Raw genomic sequence first — 21,584 nt, forward strand, 5'->3', positions numbered from 1 at the left:
TCTTTAACCACATCATCGTGTGATTCTGCAGCAAGGGCTGTCAGCGTGGCCTGTTTAGTAAAAACATTTTCTGAAGTTCCTTGCTGTCGCTTGATGCCGGTAGTTATAAAGAAATGCAGGCCAGGTATGGTGGCGTGCACCTGTAGTCCCAGCACTTTAGGAGGCTGAGGCAGGAGGATCGCTTGGGCCCAGGAGTGTGAGGTTGCAGTGAGCTGTGATGACGCCACGGCACTCTATCCAGCCCAGGCAATAGAGCAAGATCTTGTCTCAAAAAAAAAAAGGGAAAACAAAAGAAATATAAATGTCCACATGCATAAGAGTAGTCATAATCTTTAAAAGATTATTTTAACAATCTTAACAGCTGCTTACAAAATCTAATTGTTGAGAGGGGAAAAAAACTTATGGAATGAGGATATCACAGTCCTCAGCCTTCCATAACCCACAGGGACAGAGCTGACCGACCAGCGTCAGTGGGGGGGAGACGGGAATGAGCTCTGTAAGAGGGACCACCACGGCCCCCACCCCCAGCCCTGGTCCTCTTAGTCTCCCCAACCCCACCCAGGGGATTGTTCTGTTAGCAAACGCTGCATTGTAATTGTGACCCTTCTGTTTGGGAGAGTCCTCGGAAGACCAAGCCCATCCTCTCCTTTTTGCAGTGTGGTTAAGTGAGCATCCTCCCTCCCCCCTCCCAGGGCCTCACCCCCCAGCCCAGGTCCCGTGCTGCGTGCTGGCAGCAGCTGGGGCTGACGGGAACACTGGCCTGGGTACTTGGGCTTGGAGAGGGCCCGTTATCTATTAGGCTAGAAGTTGCGTGACATGATGAAACATTAAGTGTTGGTATCTGCTCTCAGCAGGAGAGCTGGGCTGGGCGTCTCATCTTAATGATGAAGCTGGCACGCAGAAGGACAGGGATCCGGTGGACAGAAGGCGGGTCTCATCATGGTCCTCTGCCCAGCTGTAGCGTCTAAAAATCCACCCTCCTACCCGCTGCCATCCCAGTCGGCTTTATTAAGCCTTTCTCCCGGAACTCTCTAGTATTTTCTAATCAGTGCAAATGTCTCCCAGAGATTAGGCTTTCTACTGTGTCTCTTTTAAAGCACAGAGATGTTATGGAAAGAAAAATTCGGAAAACCATCAGAAAGCATCACAGCCATTGCCATTACCAGAAAGATTTGTGGGCGTCAGAAATATTTCCAAGTTGAATATCTATTTCAGATATGTGTCTTACAAATAAATAAGTAGATAAAACTCCAGGGCAACAGCAGATATGGGAGAGGCCCTTCAAGTCAGCTAAAATGAGATGATTCTGTCAGATCTATCCATGCTAAGACTTAGCACGCACTTTTAAGGAAATTCTATTTTTGCAAATCTTAAAAATTTGGGAAATCAGAAATCTGACCGAGTATTCCACGCTGTAAAGTGGACTCGGGCTTGGAACCCATAATGTGGCGGGGGCCGCCTGAGGCAAGGGTCTGGGAGACCTGGGCCACAGTGGGCCTCTGTCTCCCCTCTGCAGAATGAGGGGCTCCCTTTGGGCTCAGAAAGTCTGTGACTTCCCTAGTGCCTTTATCTGTGATGTACTTGACTTTCTTTTGCCTAATGAATTTCCAGAAAAGCTCTTAAAGTCATTAAAAAAAAAAAAAAATATATATATATATATATACACATACACACACATATATACATATATACACATGTGTGTGGAGATATATATATATCTTAGAGCCTAATGTAATTTATTTTGTGCCTATGTATAAGTGCCTTTTATGCCAGAGTGTCTTATAACGAGTTGTTTTTGAACTTCACTAACCAAATTCTATACTTCACCCATCCAAAATGAATCCAGTGACACCAAATTCATTTCTGTCCTGAATATTCTTAGGGTAAGACTTGGTCAGAAAGAAGGAAAAAACACACAGGTTCTGTCTCAGAACTTCTGAAATGGTGCCGTTGTTCTTCAGATCCACTAGATATGCATGGAAATTTCATTTTGCTATAATAATGGGGGTAACCCATATTGTAAAAATGAGATTGGCGTCTCTCGTGGTTCAGGGTGTGGCCATTAAGAATAAGGGTCTGGAGAAGAATGGTGTCCCACCTGTCTGTATCCATCCATCCTTCATAGGTGACCATTAGCAAGTGGACTCTGGCACAAAGTCATTCCTTCCTGACACCCTAAGGGGCAGCCTGGGCTAGTAAAGACACACCATTTTGCAGTGAGAGAAATTGATGTTTAGATTCAGGTTGAGATTCTTCATGCTGCCGCATGACCTGGGGGCTCGATATTGCACCTCCCTGAGCCTGAGTTTTCTCACCATAAAAATAAGGTTAGGCTGGGCGCGGCGGCTGATGCCTATAATCCTAGCACTCTGGGAGGCCGAAGCGGGCTGTGATCGCTCGAGGTCAGGAGTTCGAGACCAGCCTGAGCAAGAGTGGAGACCCTATCTCTACTAAAAATAGAAGAAATTAATTGGCCAACTAAACATATATAGAAAAAAACTTAGCCGGGCATGGTGGTACATGCCTATAGTCCCAGGGAGGCTGAAGCAGGAGGATCGCTTGAGCCCAGGAGTTTGAGGTTGCTATGAGCTAGGCTGATGCCACAGCACTCTAGCCCAGGCAACAGAGCAAGACTTTGTCTCGAAAAATAAATAAATAAATAAGGTTAAAGACAATTTCAGTATAGGATTTTTTTTTTCTGGTTTTGGCGAGAATTAAGTCAATGTATGTGGAAGTCCCTGACAAAATGCTTGCCACATAGTGGACACTTTTAAAAATGTATTGCTGTTGCACAACACTGTGAATGTACTAAATGCCACTGAACTGTACATTTAAAATTGGGTAAAATGGTAAATTATATGTTGTATGTATTTTGCCCCATATACAAAGAAACATATTTCTATACCTGGCCATCATCTCTTAATGCCTAAAAGGTACCAGCCACATCTTGAACGTACTGTGATGTAAGGACAGCTTACCTGGTTGATGTGGAGTCACAGAATATTAACACTGGGGCCATGGAGGTGTGACCCAACTACCCCAAACTGTGGAGCTCCATCCCCACCCAGCTTGGTGCCACGATCTTCACCCATGCCCCACTTCCCCAAAGCTCCTCTTCAACTTCCTGAGTTTTTTTGGTAGCAAAGGACGAGGTGGTGATGAATTTAAATCAGAACCATAATGGCCTGACATCTATGCAGTCATGTCCAGTGTTCTTCCCAAGATGAAGCCATGCCTTGGGTGTCCAGGTGACTGAACAAGCCCCACCTGGATGTCAGGTTGCCTTGGTTTTCTTTCTGCCATTGGATGGTCTGTGGTTGGGATATAACTCAATCTCTGTTCAGCTTCAGAGACGGAAATGCTGTTTGGCTTTAGTGTTTACCGAAGAACAATAACGTCTTTCAAAACTAATAGTCATCTTTCTTTTTTCCAACCCATTTTTGAGTCTTAAGCTCTGAAAGTGCGTGCCACGGCCCACTCTTTTGATTTCAATTATTGATTATTTTATTTTGGCTATGGATGTTGCTGAAACCATTTTGAGTATATTTTATGCACAGTGAATTTGTATCTCTTTAAAGATCCTATTCTAGAAAATCAGTCTGTCTTAGAATTTCCTAATTTAAAATTTATGTTAGAGTGTCAAGCTAACAGTTTTTTCCTTTTGGAGGTGGGGGTGGGGGCAGGTGGAAAGGCATCCTGACAGCTTAGGCCTACCCCGGTGTAGTTTGTCAACAAAAAAAGCAGCAGGCAGATGCAGAGCCAGGTGAGCAAGCAGTAGGTGGTTTGGCAGAAGGAGCCCTTGGTGAATATGAATTGCATGTGACGCTGTTTTCTTTTGGTTATAGCAAGCGGATGAGACCCTGGATTTTGAGGAACAGATTTTGGAAGCTGCTAAATCCATTGCTGCTGCCACAAGTGCCCTGGTCAAATCAGCCTCAGCGGCCCAGAGGGAGCTGGTGGCCCAAGGAAAGGTAGGTAAAGCCACTGGCCAAGACGCCAGATGCTCACATAGGAGAGCCTTCGAGGGCCGAGGAAAAGAGTGCCAGCCTTTGGCCTGCCCAAGGACACGTGTGCTGTACCTTCCCTCCCTGAATTGCCAGTCTTTGCCCTGACCTGAAAACTCCGTTTGCCTCAACTTGCCCAGCAGAATAAAGGTTTGGCTTCCAGGCCTCTCATAATGCCTCTTGTTAAGGAAGGCATCTCATTCCAGGCAGGGAGCCTGAACAAGACATTTATATTCCCACTGTACATTAGACTATTTAAAGATGTAAACTGTCTTGTTTTCTTACCGCTTTCCAACCCCAAATGGCCATCTGCTCTTTAGGACTGTTGAGCTGAATCCTCTCCAGCTTTGCAGCTAGCACTTGCCTGAGCCTGTTGGTCCAAAGGCCAGTCTGGTTTTCCATCTGAGATTTCTCTAATCTGCTTCATCTCCTGTCACTCATTCCATCTGCATTAGCATAAAAGCACAGTTGTTTCTTAATGATTCAAAGGATTAATAGTACATTACTAATTCTGGGTATGGAACAATAAAACATCTTAAAATATTCCATGTGTCCTGTTACTACCATACGACACAGAACCGTCCTATCAAAACCCGTGGTTTGCAGAGAGCATCTCAGATGTAGAGTCACCACAGGAACCTGTTAGGTTGTGGGCTTGGGAAATGTGGTCACCGTGATTATCAATCACCTCTGTTTGATATTAGAAGGCCTTTGATGTCAGTGCACAGAAAGATGGACATGGTTATGTCTTGACCTGAGAACTTGTAGTACAGACTGGAAATTTTGCCTGGCCAGTGTCTATGAGTCTTCTTCCAGGAAGTCCTGTGAGCTTAGCCATGTCTTAGTCCAATCTGCATACTTTTGTTCCTCCTTTTAAACCATTGTATAGCATTTTACTCAATACTATGTCCATCTCACCACTGGGCACTCAAGCTATCGTCTTACTCTTCTCATCTTTACGCTTCTAGATGAGTGTGCTGAGGAGGCTAGCAGAGTGCTGACTTTGGCATGTGTCCTCATCAAGTTCTTGTCAACTGATCAACGTATAATGACCCCAAATCCATCACTGAACAGAATAGCCTACGTAAAAATGTCAGTGTCGAGATTTATAAAGCATTGACTATGAGTCAGATACCTTGCTAGATACCAGAGACTCTAACTTGAATATGGTAGAGTTCCTGCCTGTCTTCTAAGGATCTTAAATACTCAAGCATTTAAAACGTTGGTAAAGAGGTTTTGTTGGACATGGGCGAATTACAGGATCATATGCAGGACCTTGGAGTTTTACCTGACCTTCAACGAGCCCTGATGTGATGCCTGTATTTGTCGCAGGTCCTCAGTTTCATATTCAGATTGAGATGCTCATCTCTTACCTTGCCAGGCACCTCCTACAAACATAGAGGGGTCTCCTCTCGTATCTCCTCCCTGTAGATTTAGACAGAAAACGTTTCCTTTGTTGCCATGATTTCTAAATCAAAACGGAGATCCCTCTTACTTCCAGCCTCTTATTTCTCTTCCCACCCCTGACAAAACAGTCCGTGTTTCCTTAAGACAAGCTTCTGTACTCGATTGTAGGGAGGGAGATGGACCACCCTTTTTTAACATCATCTGCCAGAAGCTCACAGCGTGGCTCTCAGGGTCAATAGTCGGGAGAGATTTAAGGTTCCCTTGGCTCTCGAAGGAGGAGGCCTAGCGGCTCCCATGTCTGCCGTGGGAAAAGGTCGGCAGAGGAATAAATAAGCTCGCAAAGACAGCCCCAAACCGTCATTCCTGAGCTGTTTCCCAGAAACGCAATACCTGGGAGCTGCATGGAACTGCCGTGAGCATTTCCCATCGTGGCCGGGTGGGCACCCACCAGCCTGTGCTGTGCGGTCTCGGCGGGCCAGGGTCCTGCGTGACAAAAGGGGGCTCCCGTCTCAGGACGGTGCTGTTGGTGGGAGTCACCAAGCAGTGACATGAGTCTGGTTCTAGAGCAAGGTAGAGATGCGGGTCACTGCGGGTCACCTGGGCCTGCTGCCCTCACTCCAGGTTTCTTGACTTCCCTCTGCAGGTGGGCTCCATCCCCGCCAACGCTGCGGACGACGGACAGTGGTCACAGGGGCTGATTTCTGCCGTGAGTCACCTTCTCCTTCCTCACCATTTGCTTTTTTGGTCCCCTGAGGGAGCTTTGGGCCTTAGGTCACTTCTCTGTTGACTGTCCCCAGGCCCGGATGGTGGCGGCTGCAACCAGCAGCCTCTGTGAGGCAGCCAATGCCTCCGTTCAGGGACACGCCAGCGAGGAGAAGCTCATCTCATCCGCCAAGCAGGTCGCCGCCTCCACGGCTCAGCTGCTTGTGGCCTGCAAGGTGAAGGCCGACCAGGATTCAGAGGCCATGAGGCGGCTACAGGTAATGGTCACTGATGCTGGTGGGAAAATACTCCTGTTGGAGCGGGTAAGTGTCACCAAAGGGCACAGCCTCACTTCCTTGGCATGACCCACCAGGCCTTCCATCAGCCACCTCTGTCCCACATCCCAGCTTCATCCTCCACCACGTGCGTCTGCGCATCCTACGCCTGCTGCCCCCACCAAGCTGACGTTCGCCAGGTGTACCTCTGGTCTCGTGTGTCGAGGCCCCCACTCACCTAGAATGTCCCTGCGGCCCTCCTCCCCACCAGCCCAACCTGGCAAACTCCTACTCATAGTTTATGACCCATCTGCAGAGTCACCCTTTCTGGGACGCCCTCCCCGAGTCCCAGGGCTCGGGGGCAGTCAGTCCCTCCCCTGTCCTGTGAGAGTTCCCGACCACACCACCCTTACAGCTCCCGTCACGTGGAACCGCCGCATTTATTTTTATGTCTCCCTGCGACAAGGCTGTGAGCTTCTTAGGTACAGGTGCCACGTGTGTTCATCTGTGTGTCCCTCACACCCAACGTGGCACCTCTTCCAGAGGGGGCCCTCCGTCAGTGTTCGCTGCAGAAGGGAATGAAAGAACTCAGGGATTTCTATGGGACTGTTGCTAAGGTTTCCCAGAGCCCAAAGCTCATGTTACGAAGGTGACATCCAGTCCTTCCCAGCGCCTGTACATTTTCCTGATTGTTTTGATTATGAACATATTTTAAGCACAATGGAAGAAATGCTTGAATGAATACATCGCATGGCCTCAACGTCTTCACACATCAAATGTTATCGTTGCTTTTTCTGTTCCTGTTTTTATCTACGCACAAAATAGTTTTGTCTAGTCGTAACCATAGCAAGATACATTTTGCTTTCTTTCCACTTAACGTTTTGTCATACGTATTTTTTCCTTGATGACAAGGTTTCATTAGTTGCTCTCTACAAAGCTAACTGGTCCATTATTCATGAGTCTCGGTTTTAATGATTGCATGATATTGTATGAACTGATTATGCCAGAATTTTTCTATACTTTGGACATTTGGTATCTGATTTTCTAGATTTTCATTATTATAAGTATTACAATGCAGATTGTTAATGTTGCTAAGGATATATATTTATATTAAGTCATGAAGAAAATTATAAATGGCAGAAATGTTTGGACAGTTCTGCCAAAACTCAACTCGTGTTTTATTTTGAAAGCCCTAAAATGCACTTCTGTTGTTTGGCCCCTCCTGAAATTTCTCTCTGACCGACTTCCCTCGCTTTCATTTGTCTCCTGGGATAAACCCAGGGGAAAATTGAGGAGCTGCATATTAGCGAATGTGTCACTCCTGGGTTTGAGGGAGCACTTCAGGGGGAAACATACTGAATTAAGAGAGATCTGGCTCTGCCATGTCTTAGGTACATAAGTCACTCAAAACCTTTCAGGCCTAAGCAGCCTTATCTATAAAATGGGGATAGAGAGGTCCTCAGTGACTCTTACGAAGGTCCAGTAGGATAACAGATATGAAAGTGCTTTTTTTTTAAGTCCTAAGGATTTACACAGGTACAACGCAGCATCACTCTAGTTATCATCATTAATAGATGGTTTAACTGGCCTCTGCCATATCATGTCTCAGTCCCTTACAAATGACCTTTAGGGCTGGACAGACCTAAGTTCAAATCTCAGCTCTGTAGCTTACTAGCGACAGGATCTTCGGTCCTTAACCTCAGTTTTCACATCAGAAAAGTGGGCTAATGATTTCTGACTTCATAAACCTTTAGGAGAACAAGCACATGGCGACTGCTTGTCAAATACTGATTGGCTTCCTCTTCTCTTCTTGTGCAAGCCCTCATAGTGCCCCTTGTCACTTTAGATAACCAACCAGATAGGCCAGTTAACTCTGAATGAGAAGAACTCTCAGCTTTCTGGTGGCTAAACCTCAAGCAAAACCCCTTGACTCTGAAGGAGTCTGAACAAGGAATGCAAGAGGTTTAACGAAGTATTAGCCACCCTTAGAAGAAAATGCTAAACCTCAGCTGGTAAAGAACAAATCCCTGGGGCCATGCTTCAGGAGCATTAAGAACAAGCCAGTGTGGATGATAGCCCTTAATGAAGATCTGGACTTCACTTCGAAAAGCTTTTGTTCACTTGTCTCTTGCAATTGCCCCTTCCTAGAGCCTGCGGCCTAAAGCCCAGCCATGACTCTAAGAGTGTATCTGGGAAGGCCCCAGTTACTATCAGTCTCCCAGCCCTTCCACGTGGGGTAGATGCTGTATCCCTTATGCCCTTTGTTCTCTCAGTGAGCACCAACTCTGAGCAGCTACCGTGCCAGCCAGGTGCTGGGGGTGCCGAGATTCCAGCCCCTGCCCTCAGGTTCCTCACTGCTCAGGAGGGAGTGCTCCAGGAGCACTAGGGGAGAGGGTGTGGGTAAGGCCAAGGCAGACAGGAGAAAGTGATGTCTGAGCCGAGTCCTCAGGCACGTGCTAAATTGTATGGGAGTATGGGGAGGTGGTTTTCAAGACCAAGGAAGCAGACCTTGCTCATACTTCCGTTAACACACGTGTCACATTGCTGCAGTCATTTATTTACATTATTGCAATTCCCCTCAAAAGTGTGTGTTCCCTGGGGTCCAGGAACTGTCTCATTCATCTGAGAATGACCAGTAGTTAGGTAGGTGCCCATGTTGGTAGAATCAGGGGATGGATGGATGTACAAACAGATGGTACTTGCTGGCTGGGGAGAACTTGTGTGTTACAATGGAAAGATGAGTTCACTCAGGGTCTCCTGAACTGTACCTTCATGTCTGTTCTTGCCAGTCCCAAACGGCTGTTTCTAACGAAGGAATGTGTGTTTTGTTCACTCTCCAGGCAGCAGGAAATGCTGTGAAAAGAGCCTCAGACAATCTTGTTCGTGCAGCCCAGAAGGCAGCATTTGGCAAAGCTGATGATGACGATGTCGTAGTGAAAACAAAGTTCGTGGGGGGCATTGCCCAGGTTTGTGATTAAACCCAGAACAGTGTTTACTCCCAAGATGGGCATTGTGTTATGACAGAGACACAAAATAACAGTGACTTAACCAAAATGAAAGTGTAAGCAGTCTAGGGATAGTGTGGTGTCTCCTCCATGGCTAAGACCCGACTCCATCTGCCTTAAAACTTCCACCATCCCTGAGAATGTTGTCCTTGGCCATGTGGTCCAACATGGCCCAGTAGCCACCTCACTCTCCATCCAGCAGGAAGAGAGAAAGGAGGGGAGGGCCTGACCCTGGAGTTGCATATGTCACTTCCTCTCATATACCATTGGTCAGCATTTAGTCACATGACCAACCTAGCTGCACAGGAGGCTGGGAAATGGAGTATTCTTCTCTTGAGTAGCATTTGCCTAGCTAAAAATCAAGGATTCTATTATAGAAAAGGAACAGAAATTGGAGGATGGCAATATTATCATTTAAATAAAACCATGCATTTGGAGCTGCTTCCCACTCCAGACATTTGGGCCTGTATAAGAGAGAATGAATGCTCACCCTGTCCCGGGACTTTTACAAGAGCAAGAGGGATTGTGACCTGTGCAATGTTGCATTCTCATACGTGTGAGTGAGTAGGAAACCCCAGGTAGTCAGGCTCGCAGTTTTGATGTGTGTCGGTATAAATCCATTATACAAGTCTATCTGTCTCATCAGCACCAGGAACACTGAGGTTACTGATTCCCAGGCCTGCCTTAGCTCTTCCTGACCCCCTTCCTGTGTTTGGCTAATGGATGCATTTTTACCAGAATGTGTTTCTTACTACAGTAGTTCCATGAGAAGTTCCACAAAGAAGGGTCATACTGCACTTAATACCCCTACCTTAGTAAAAATGCTCTCATTAGCCTAGAAAAGGCTCTGAAAAAGCCCATAGGAAGGGAACTGACTTGGCTTTCTTGAATACACACCCATTTCACATAGGACCTACTATTACTAGCTAGTATTGCTCAGAGAACACCTTAGAAGCATGAAATATACAGACGAATGCCACCTAGTGGTGTTAAGGGCACCAGCGTTAGCTTTAAGCACACCTGGACCAGGTCCTCCTTCCACTAGTGGGGTGGAAGTGGACCCACATCTCTCAGCTTCAGACTTCTTATTGGAAAAATAGGAATTTAATAGGGACACAGTAGGGGCACAGTAGATGGGACATAGTAGGGGCACAGTAGATGTTTGCTGTCAATCAGTGGCCAGAGTCAGTTTGTTTTCTTGGGTCAGCTGGGTCATTAGTTTCAAAGCCCAAACTGTGACACACAGCCTGGTCCCCAGAGCCAAGAATGCTGTTCCTGGGGCACTGCTGTGTCCCACTGCAGCAGGGGCTGTGGGGGCTCATGCCACCAGCAGTGGGGGCGGGGTGGTTTCCTAGAAAGCGTTAGGTCTATTCGGCTCGTTGCTTTCCTTCCAGATCATCGCCGCGCAGGAAGAAATGCTAAAGAAGGAGCGAGAACTGGAAGAAGCGAGGAAAAAACTGGCTCAGATCCGCCAGCAGCAGTATAAATTCCTACCCACAGAGCTGCGGGAGGATGAGGGCTAGGGCCAGAGCCGGGACGGCGAGCCCCAGGGGACGGCTCTGCCTGGACTGGACAGACGGTGGTTCCCGAGGGGCCGGGCACCGCCCCCGGGTGAGCCCGGAGCCCCGAGCGCCCGTCCTCACGTCTCTGTCCCGTGGCACCAGCTGCATGATGTGATGTCTCACGGTACAGCGTCCCACCCAAGGCTCCTCTGCCGCCTCCCCCTCATGCCTCACCGTGTCTCAGGAGAGAGGGGCACCTGTTTCGTGGACTTTTACCAAAAAAACGAGAAGTCAGTATTATGTCGTTCTCAGACACTTTTGCTTGTGCGGGTCCTTCTCTAGGCCTGCTCCTGGGCCACCTTACGAAATCGTAATAGGAAAAAAAAAAATAATGGCTTGGAGGCAGTCGTTGATGTCACAGATCCTCATAGATACGCAGGAGAAGACGGCAGTTGGAGTTGGACATGGTTCATCAAAGCCGGAAACACAAACCCGTGTGGACTCTGGAAGGGTGGCCGAGGGACCTCCTTCCACGTCTGGAGCACCGGCCCACCCCGGGGGTGTGGAATTCCTGCTCCTGTTTGCACGCTTCCCTGCCTCAGTGTGTAAGCTCCTTGTACAATCTAGACCCTTCTTGTATTCTGTGGCCCGGAAAATCAGACGATTATTTTTTTTTTCCTCCATAATCCAAAGGGCAGAGTTTGTGGGAGGCCGCCAGGGCTTGGTGAGCAGGGGCTGTAATAAAACATGTGGGCTCCTCACTCTGCAGAAGCTGTTTCAGTTCATGGAGATTCATGCACCCAGACCCATGTCTCCCAGGTGACAGTCAGTGCCATCCCCCCTCATAAGTGTCTGGGGCCGGGATTCAGCGGGAATAAAGGACTTCCTCGTGACTCGCCGTCAGGTCCCGCAGTGGTTTCTCTGCTCTCAGAATTCGGGATTGGAAGGCATCCGTTTAAAAATCTGTCACCTGTCCTCCATCCCAAGATGACTGCCTTTCTGTCTTAATACCCCTGGAATCTAGGTGTACCCTAAAATCAATGTGAACCTTTAACAAGATAGTTTTACTTACTATCATGTAAGTGAAGACGTTCGGTGTTTGTCTTTTGGGTGCCATGCTTCCAGGATTTCATACCCTTTCCCCTCTTTCCTCTTTTTCTGTGATCCCTCTCCTGAAAAAGGGCATTTTAAGACCTTGAATTTTACCTTTCATCTGAGCCTTTACCCAAGACAGTACCTGAAAGATGAGTGGCTTGTGGGATAGATCCTAATGCCAGGGAGCGAGAGTCTTCGAAAAAATACATGCGGGGAAGAGCAGAGTTGATGGGGGTCCATGGTCGTCCACACTGGTAACTGTTGGAGGCAGTCCTTCCACCTCTCTGTAGTGGTCTGTATCCCATCTCACATGTCATCCCCTGGAGTTGCAAAATTCCACCCAGGGGGAAGGTTGGTGCCTTGGTCCTCAGAAGATGTCACCTTTAGGCCCTGCCCAGTGGTCTTGCTCCAGCAGACCCTAGCCCATGTCATGGTTTTTAAATACATAATTAAACTTTTGACAGATCCCCGTATTTATAAGATAATTGAAGTGCTACACATATTAGAATTTTTTGCAGACCAGTAGAAAGTTAGAAGAAGTACAGTGTAAATCAAAAGGAAGTGGAGAGAGTAGGTGTGGAGTGAAGGTATGCAGGTACTGATTCTAAAGGTGAGGGGAGCTTCTGGAGACCTGGCCTCTCCGGGAAAAGCTAACTATCGGCTCACCCTCTTGGAGTGGGGCTAATGTCACTCTTCATGCCTGCTCTGAGCTAGACAGAGCAGGGGGACAAGGTGCTTTTTGAGACTCTTAAGAATCAGACCCAACAGCTCAGAGTCAAGAGGTGTTGATGATCTCGTGCAGCAGGACGCTGGGGAGCCCCTCCACGGCCCAGCCCACCCCACCCTCTGTTTCTGCACTCGGTGCCCAGGCAGCTGCCCCTCTTCCCTCTGCCTGTCCCCTGCCACATCCCAGCATCCCAGAAGCAAGGCAGCCACAGGCAGTGAGTCCTCATTTCTGCCTCAGAGTCTGTAGTAGATACCAGATAAACCTCCAGAGACAAACCAAACAGAAAGGCCTGTCCTTTTTATACCTTTAAAGAACAGGCACCAAAGAAAGTCTATTTTTGTAGGACCTATGTAAAGACCCTCCTGTTTGGAGTTTTCCACTGCTGGGAGCTTTTGGGAACTTGGTTTCCAGTCGTCACCTGGTGTGGTCCTGGTTTTTCACCTGTCCCTTCCGTGTCCACCCTGCACCCGTGTACATGAGTGGCCTCGTGGCTAGCCTGGTCTTTTCTCATAAAATGATTGAAAGGCTGTGTTTTGGGCATTATTTAATAGGCATTGCTGCGAGTGTCGCTGCATGGCGTTGAGGGCTTCTGGTTCTACTTCAGAGGGAAATAATGTAGGTGCAAGTTGCATTTTGGACTTTCAAGGCATCTAACAAGAGGGCAGTTTCAAGGTAAAAATGGTCTCAGGGCTGGATCATAGAAATGTCTCTCTGTGTGAAGTGGGAGCAGGTGTGTGGATGTCTGTCCCTTCTCGTCTCCCCCTGTCCCATAAGGAGAACTAACACTGGGCCTTGAATTCTTGGGCTGGTCTTTGTCCCCAGGAATTGCTGTTTCTGGTGGTCAAAAAAAGAACCTGAACTGAATTTCAGAACTGCCCAGTGATTGGAGAATTTGGATTTTGCTTGGTTCTGCCTTTCAAAAGACTTTGGATAAGAATGCTAAGGCCATGTTTGGTTAAGCAAACAGCCCTCGTTTAAACTCTGCTGGTGTCCAGTCAGGTGTGGCCCTGGCAGTCTGTGTGGGCAGGTACCTGGAGTCATGGTTGCTCCTCCGGTCGGTCATCAAGAGCCCTCCAGGTCATTTACAGGGGCAGCCGCCCAGCCTTACAGAGTGAGCCACCTGTGGCCTTGCCAGCATATATTTGTATCATGGAAAATGCCTTTGAGCTTCTCATAGGTGGCTTTCTATGTGTTTTATCATGAGTTCAGCCTATTCCTAATTTGTAAAAAAAAAAAAAAAAAAAAAAATTATAACCCAGGCTGGACAGGTGGCCTCATGCCTATAATCCTGGCACTTTGGGAGGCTCGCTTGAAGCCAGCACTTCAAGACCAGCCTGGGCAACATAGCGAAACCTCATCTCTACAAAATATTAAAACATTAGCTGTTTAGCAAATATTAGCAAACATTAGCAAATATTAAACATTAATTAAACAATTAACTAAATATTAAAACATTACAACACTACGTGCCTGTAGTGCCAGCTGCTCGGGAGGCTCAGGCAGGAGGATCCCTTGAGCCCAGGAGTTTGAGGTTGTAGTGAGCTGTGATAAGGCCACTGCACTCCAGCCTGGGCAACAGAGTGAGACCCTGTCTCAAAAACAAAACCTCATGAGAGACCCAGGCACAGGGCAAAGGTGGTGAGCAAGCTGCAGTCTGTCCCGGGGAACTCACAGGCCTCTCCCTGAGGAACCTCAGTTTCCTCTTTGGCAGGTGGTCCCCAAAATCCTCTCTCCCAGCTTAGGGGTTCTGGCTTTAAGAGCCCGGTACAGACTACTAGCATGTTCCACTCCCAGATCCCTGGAGGAAACATACCCTCTGTAGACCACGAGGCTGGCTGCTTCCAAGAGCCTTACCAGACCCAAGAAATGCAGGGAAAATGTTCACTTCAGGTTGAAAGGCAGTAGTCCCCAGCGTTCAGAGAGCCAAAGACGTTGACGACTGTGCTAGTGGCTCAAGTCCACTTTCTCCACAGTGCTGGCCTCAAGAGGTGACCTCTGCTGGGGAAGGTGTCTTTCCCAAAGGAGTGCCAGCTACCATGTTTAAAGTGTCCTGAGACAACTCCATCTTTCTGAGCCTGTGCTTGGTGTGTCATGTTTATGATCATTAGGAAAGAGAGTGTGACAGCTTCTGTGGACTGATTTTTTAAAAACCCTATGAAGAAGAGCTACTGCTTTTCTGTAGAAGAGGTTTGGATCAGGCCTTTCTCTGAGCCCGCCTCCTCACCCTCCACGAAGCCCCCTCGAGTGGCGGGAGTCACTGTGTCGGCGTCTCCGCACCCCGCAAAGCGTGAGTGAGGCTGGGGCCACTCAGACGCCTCTCCGCAACCCACAGGATCCTCGAGAAAACAGGAAAGTGAAGCTCTGCCCTGTGTCATGATGTCTAACCACGAAAATTAATTTATCGAATCGCATAAATTATTTTTTTTTATTCAACAGAAATAAACCTTTAAAGGAATGAACCTGTGTGAAGGTCTCATGGGAACGGGAGGAAGGTAGAAACGAGAGGAAAGAGTGAAATTCCTCCTTGAGTTCCAGCTCCATGGCTACCTGAGGGGTGTTTGGAGAGAGGATGGCGGGGGAGGGGGGGGACAGATGCAAAGCCACAGGGGTCCACTGAGTTCCATACAGCTGGTGACACTTGAAAAAACTCAAAGAAAAAATAGACTGTGAGTAGGTAGACGCAATTATTTTCCTCTGAAAGAAGCTACTCTGGGCGAGCAGCCCAGGGGCGCTTTGACCACGCATGGCACCGAGGTCAGAAGATTGCAGGGCGAATACAGCAGTGCACGTGGGATCGCCTCCACGCTCCCCCCAGGGCTGACGCAGGGAGGCTAGTTAGGTTCGCCCCTGACGGCTGAGGCCAAATAGGCAACATCCAGGGCTCCCCAGCCCCCTTGTCCTGTTTGGGGCTGGGAACTGCTTGGCCAGACTTAGATGTGGGGCATTTCTAATCTGCAGGTGGGAGTGTCAGAGAGTCACCATAGCAACCAAGAGTGTCACTGGTGTATCCAACGGCTGACAAGGATTCTTTACTCTTAAATGCTGATTTAGAATCCCTAAGCAATAGATACTGATGGTTTTTACATATCTGACTTGACAAGAACTATGGAAATGGGGTTGGGACTGAGCCCCCCCCTAAAGGAAGGTGGGAAGCCTGAGGCACAGGCCAGGAAGGGGTGAGGGGGACTGAGGTTAACTGAGTGTCCTGGGTGTCACCACAGTGCTGCTGGACACTGCACGTGACCCTTGGCAGCCACGGGGAAGGTGCCGTGGCCATTTTGTAGAGGAGCAGGCTGAGACTCAGCAAGGCAGCAAGTGGCCGTGTGGGGCTGCAGGCCAGGCCGTCTGCAGGAAGCCAGGTCCTCTGTGCGTGCAGCTAAGTCACCTGACTCACCAGCAGGACCTTACCTTACAAGCGGCCCAGCCCTGCTGGGTGCAGGACGCAGGGGACCCAGCCTACGTCCTGGAGACGGTCACAGTCCAGGGAGGGTGAAGACTTGACCCAGAGCCACAGGAGAAGAAGACAGAGCCCCAAAGCTGGGAAAGGCTTCCAAGAGGTGGACAGTTGGCCCGGCTCCTGGTGAATAGGCGTTTCCCAAGCAGAGAAGCGGGTGGCATTCCAGGCAGGAGGAACAAACAAAAGCCCTGGGTTTATGAAGAGGCGACTGCTTGGAAGAATGAGGAGCAATTCATTGAGGCTGGGGCTTGGGGTGGGTGGCCAGGAGAAGAGGGAAGCCGGGAACACACCACGAGGTGCCTTGTGTCAGAACAGGGCACTTCCAATCCGGCTATCAGATGGATCACTTGGCGGAGAGATCAGAAGAGAGATTCTGTCCTGGGAGAACTCAACAATGGAAACGTGGGGATGTGCTAACAAAGATCGGCAGCTCCGAGTGAATTAGGTCCCAGGGTAAAAAATGCAGAGCCAGGAAAGAGGATGTGAGCTGAGCCCCAGAGCTCTCCGCTGGAAGATGCTGTAGTTGGGGGAACTGCTGCCAGGAGTAGGGTAGTGGAGTGGAGGTTTCACCTCCAAGTAGCTAACACTGTTCCCCTGCCGAGTGCCAGGCGGGTACCTTTATTACCCCTATTTAATCCTCACAAGAACTATCTGCAATATGATGCATCAGCGCCCTTATTATCCCCACTTTATAGATGATGAGGCCGAGGCACAGAGAGGTTAGATCACTTGCCCAAGGCCACACAGCTAAGGAAGCTGGGATCTCCCAACCACTAGATTCAGTTCTGCCCTTTTCTCCCATGGCTCTGGGTCAAGTGTTCACCCTCCCTGGACTGTGACCGTCTCCAGGTGGAGAGCGGCAATGCAGACACTGAAGCCCCAGTTTGTCTCCAGAGCTTAGGTGTTTAACCAACAGTATATGGAGAACTTGGTCTGCGCCTGGCCAGCGGGGTAGGAATTAAGCAGGCAGAGGGAGGGAGAAGGACCTCGGAGCAGAAGGAGCCCTGCTGTGCATGTGGCAGAGCCTAGGACGGGGGAGGGGCGGGTCCTGGGCTCTTAGGGACAGAGGGTGGGGGTCGAGGGGGCTGCAGGAGAGGCTGAGTCTGGTGTGTGTGTTGGGGGAGGGGGACGTTCTGAGGTCACAGAATGAACACTGCGCTAAGGAATGTGTTCTGTATATGCATTGGCGGGGGGGGGGGGGGGGGGAGCTTGCTTGACTGTGTTCCCACCTGGTGTCTCCAGAACCCTGGTTTGGGATCTCCTTCTTTCTGATCACAGCTCTGTCCTTGCAAAGTTTTAAAACACAATGCCCAAAGGTAACTTAATATGGTCCTGAGAAGTTCTACTGGGTATTTTTATTTCAGCATCCTCCATCCAAACAATATCATTGCAGGAGTTTTGCTGCCTGAACTCCCCAGTGGGAGACGGCCCCGGCGCCAGCCCCTCTGTGGCCAGGAATGCCTGTGCGAGGCTGGCACCCAGGAGGGACATTAAAGGGACTCAAGCTCTTGCAGCCATATTCAGGGTTTCCTGCCCGTTTGGGCCTTTCTCTAGAGACTGTGCAGCTTATTTTCAGAAAGAGAAGTTTAATTCTCTTAAGCTCAGAACTGAATATTGGAGAAACGCTTTCTGGGTTCCTGAGAAAGCTGGCCGTGCCCCACATGCGGCCTGGTCTCGGGGCAGCCCAGGTGAGAAGGGGCCCCGAGGGAGGCCTCAGCCCCGTGCTCACAGCACCCTGACGCTGCGGGGCTATTCCGGGCACAGCAGCAAGGAGAGGGGCTCCGGGCTCCAGGGCAGAGGCAAGGGGGTGTCCTCTTGCCTCCCTGGACTCCTTGGGCAGGAGAGGGGATGGAAAGAGAATGAAGGAGAATGAAAGGCACAGCCTTGCCCTCCTAAGATGCGAGACGCTGCTTGGAGAAGCCAGTCTCCTGCGAGGGAAGTGAGAAAGCTGCAAGTTGCCCAATGTGGGTGGGAGGCTGGAAGGGCCCAAGGCCCCAGGCAGGGTAGGACTGGCCAGGACGTGGCCGGGTAGACTCTCAAAGGATGGGGAGCAGTTAGCCTGGGCTAGCGGCTGGGAGCGGGGAGAACATTCGGGGTGTAGGCGCACAAACAGGAAGAAGCGGATGGGGAGAGAGGACCACGCAAGGCCTAACACTATAGGGACAAGCAGAGACAGAGGCTGTCTGGCAGGACCCTGGAATCAGGGCTCCATCCCAAAGGAAGGAGGGGACAGGAAAGCTCAGGAAAGACAACAAACCCTTCGGGCCGGCTGTGCTCTGCTCCACGACCACCCACTTCATGCCTGCAGGCTCATCGTCAGCTCCCCTGACGGGCAGGCATGTTGCTTGGCCACCAGAAAGCAGCACGGCAGCCCTGTTCTCGGGGCTGCACCCTGGAGCACCCACATTTGCTGGTTAGATGGATAAAGCAAAGCAGCTTGCCAATGCTGGGCTGTTCCCCAGTTCCAAGGAGCAAAGCCCTTTGCACCCACCTCAGCCGTCCTTGCGATGCCTCCTGGGTGGTTTTGACCACAGGGGGCAGTGTGGCTCCACAGGACACGAACACATAGGGCACTCCTGTTTTCCTTGAGAGAAGGAGGCATTTCTTGGGCAAATGCATTTCAGAATCAAGCTATTAAATAGGTTAATAACTTAAGTCCTGTGAGATCTCTTGGGCCTTTAAGACACTCAAATGCACAGGGTAACTCTAAAAGTAGCAAATAAAACATAGTGTTGCCCCAATTTGGAGGGTCTCAGAGCACTTTTTTTTTTTTAATTCCAGTATATTTTGAAGGATAAATGTTCCAAGGATCACACCTTGGGAAACCCCGCTCCCAAATCCTGTTGGAATTACCGTCTGTCTCCCCTCCCCGCTTGGCACGCGGCGCATTCTCTGTCTAATATTACTAGGTAATATTTCGTCTGTGCAGCAGCCTCATCTAGGGCTCAGGCAGGGGTCACATCCTGTCACATGTAGCCTCCCCCGCGCATGTGAGATGTGTGATAAAGACTGATTGCCTTGGTGGCGAACTTGAGGCCGTGCAGTTTGTAGGCGGTTCGGTGTTTATGACCTGGTTGGTGTCAGCTGCCGTGGACTTTGGCTGATTTGAACTTGAGTAGCCAAGAAAAAAAAATTTGTTCCCAAACAGCTACCACCCACCACAGCTGTCTCCTTCCTTCTCCGCACCCACCCCGCCCCACGTGGCCCTGGCATGCCACAGGGCGACACTCCTGCCTAGAATAGGTTCTCTGAAAATTGCTTTCCTGGGGTTTCCTTCCTAAGACAGCTGCAAGGAAACACAACTTGATCCTAAATATCCTGAAACCTCCTGGTAACTGTCCCTGTTGTCCAGTCAAATCTAGAAGAGGGACTCCAGCCCAAAGGGAGTTGTTTCTGAGATGCTCAAAGGACCTCAGGTGGTGTGAGCTGATCCTTACACTACGGCCAGTGCCCGTGGTCTGAATCCCAGTGGAAAGGAAGGGAAAGGGGCGGGGGAAGGAGGCTTTAATAAACCAAGAGTTTCTTTCCGCAGCTCCATACCTCACAAAGGCCCTTAAAATTCAGCTCCCCAATCCTTCCTCCCCTCTTCTTGCCTCATGAAGCAGAACAATGAAGCGATAAGAACGTGCAAGGCCTTGGACTTCAGAGAGATGTACGCGGCTGTGGGCAAGTCTCTTAGCTTTCAAGCCTGTTTGGGATGAATGATGAACATTGTGCCTGTCTCCCCAACACCTGCGACCCCCTCACTGATGGAGAGCAGCAATATTTGGGGAGAATTGGCCTCAAGCCAAGGGCAGACCTGATTGGTTCAGGGATGACACCGTTCTCCCAGCTGGCGATCAGTTCTAGAACTGACATACAACCTGATTCCAGCCAAGGGTTTGGGAGGAAATGTCTGCTGGAGGCCTCGCCTCTTTCTCTCCCATATCTGTGCTGAATACAAAACCAGCTTCTGATCACAAGCAGAACCAGCCTCAGGACAGAGCCCACCCCAAGGATGTCAGAGTGAAGACAAAGAATCTGTATGTAGCATTGTTGATCAGCTTGTCTAGCCTAATGCTTCCAAGGCTTCCCAACCCCCACCTAAATGCATTTCTGCCACATTTAAGCCACCCTGAGCTGCGCTTGCAAGCCAACGTTCTCTAACTAACCCCAGACAGCAGCCAGATGGAACAGGCCAGCAAGCATTTGAGCACATATTAAGTACTCAGTACAATGTTGCTTGCTCTTTCCTTCACACCTACACAAAAGCAATCTTGAAAATGTGACCAAAGAAAACCCCATTTCTTCCACTTTCAAGAGTTAACTCAGGTGCTCAAGAGAGAACTGTGCTCCCCCCCCCCCCCCGTGGTGCCTGACTCATAGTGGGTCTTCCGTGAACGTTTAAATGACTGTTAGCCTTCCGTGCGCCTGGAGTGTGCCGTTGGGAGCACCTGGATTCCAGCAATGGCTGACTCGATGGGGGTGGGAGATGACCGCAGACTTCCTGCAGACAGTGTCGATCCTGGACCTGTTTCTAGACTCTGGGAGGAGCAGCTGGGGCATGGTCCCCCCTCCCCCACCCCAGCCCTGCTCTCTAGGATATGAGCTGGTGGGGAAGTCTGTGGCCAATCACCTACAAGGCAAACCATCTGAGGAATGTCTGGTATTTAGGGTATGTGGTGTGGTGTGGGTTTGTTTTTTCTGTTCATCTTCACTTGGGATGGAAATCTTTTAACTATTTTGTCTGGGGGCACTGGCGTGGAGCTGAGGACCCCAGGGAGGGGGAGGTGGGGGAGGGAGTAGGACCGTCCCTGGGGCCGGATGGCACCATCCCTGACTTCCCCCCTGGCCCCACAGCAGAGCTGGATGAGCAGCAGCAGGAACAGCAGGGGAAGATGTTCCGGTGGGGAGGGAATCACTGAAGGCTACAGGGGAGAATCCAGCAGGGGGGAAGGAGGCCAGGGCGGTACAGCACGGATGCTTGTATTGGCCTTTCGTGTTGAGCTCCTTAGCTTTGGGCAGCGGACAGAACCTGGGCTGCAAGTTGTGAGACCTGGGCTCTAGTTCTGGCTGGGTGATCTTGGGCACACTTCTTGACTTCTCTGAATCTTCTAGTTTTCATGTGTAAACAGGCCTTTCACCGTGACTCTGAGTCTAGATAGTGAACATCCTTGGTGTTTGACAGCTACCAATTTTCTTTGAGAATTAATTATGTACCTGGTGCTCTACTAGGTACTTTGTAAGTGTCATTATTTTCCTCGTCACAGCTAACATTTATTAAGTGCTTACAATATGCCAGTCACAGTTCCAAAGCCTTTTCTTTTTTTCATTTAACCCCTCAAGGTACATTTAACCCTACAAGGTAGGTACTAACCTCATTTTACTGGTGAGAAAATTGAGGCACCATAAGGTGAAACGCTTTCCCCAA

General features: G+C 49.5%; 1 protein-coding gene across 2 annotated transcripts in view; it reads left to right on the forward strand.

Annotated features, from left to right (window-relative positions):
- TLN2 (talin 2) overlaps positions 1-15,172 on the forward strand; it is a 406,920-nt gene extending 391,748 nt beyond the window's left edge. The window contains exons 55-59 of one of the 2 annotated variants that reach the window (XM_020286036.2): positions 3,846-3,971; positions 6,055-6,117; positions 6,209-6,436; positions 9,229-9,354; positions 10,788-15,172. In XM_020286036.2, the coding sequence (XP_020141625.1) occupies positions 3,846-3,971; positions 6,055-6,117; positions 6,209-6,436; positions 9,229-9,354; positions 10,788-10,916 (672 nt within the window). In that variant the 3' untranslated portion in view covers positions 10,917-15,172. The remainder of the gene's footprint in view (positions 1-3,845; positions 3,972-6,054; positions 6,118-6,208; positions 6,437-9,228; positions 9,355-10,787) is intronic. The other variant, XM_076004441.1, reaches the window with a different exon arrangement.
- Positions 15,173-21,584: the final 6,412 nt, after the last annotated feature.

This window comes from Microcebus murinus, chromosome 6 (assembly GCF_040939455.1).
Source record: "Microcebus murinus isolate Inina chromosome 6, M.murinus_Inina_mat1.0, whole genome shotgun sequence".
Lineage (NCBI taxonomy): Eukaryota > Metazoa > Chordata > Mammalia > Primates > Cheirogaleidae > Microcebus > Microcebus murinus.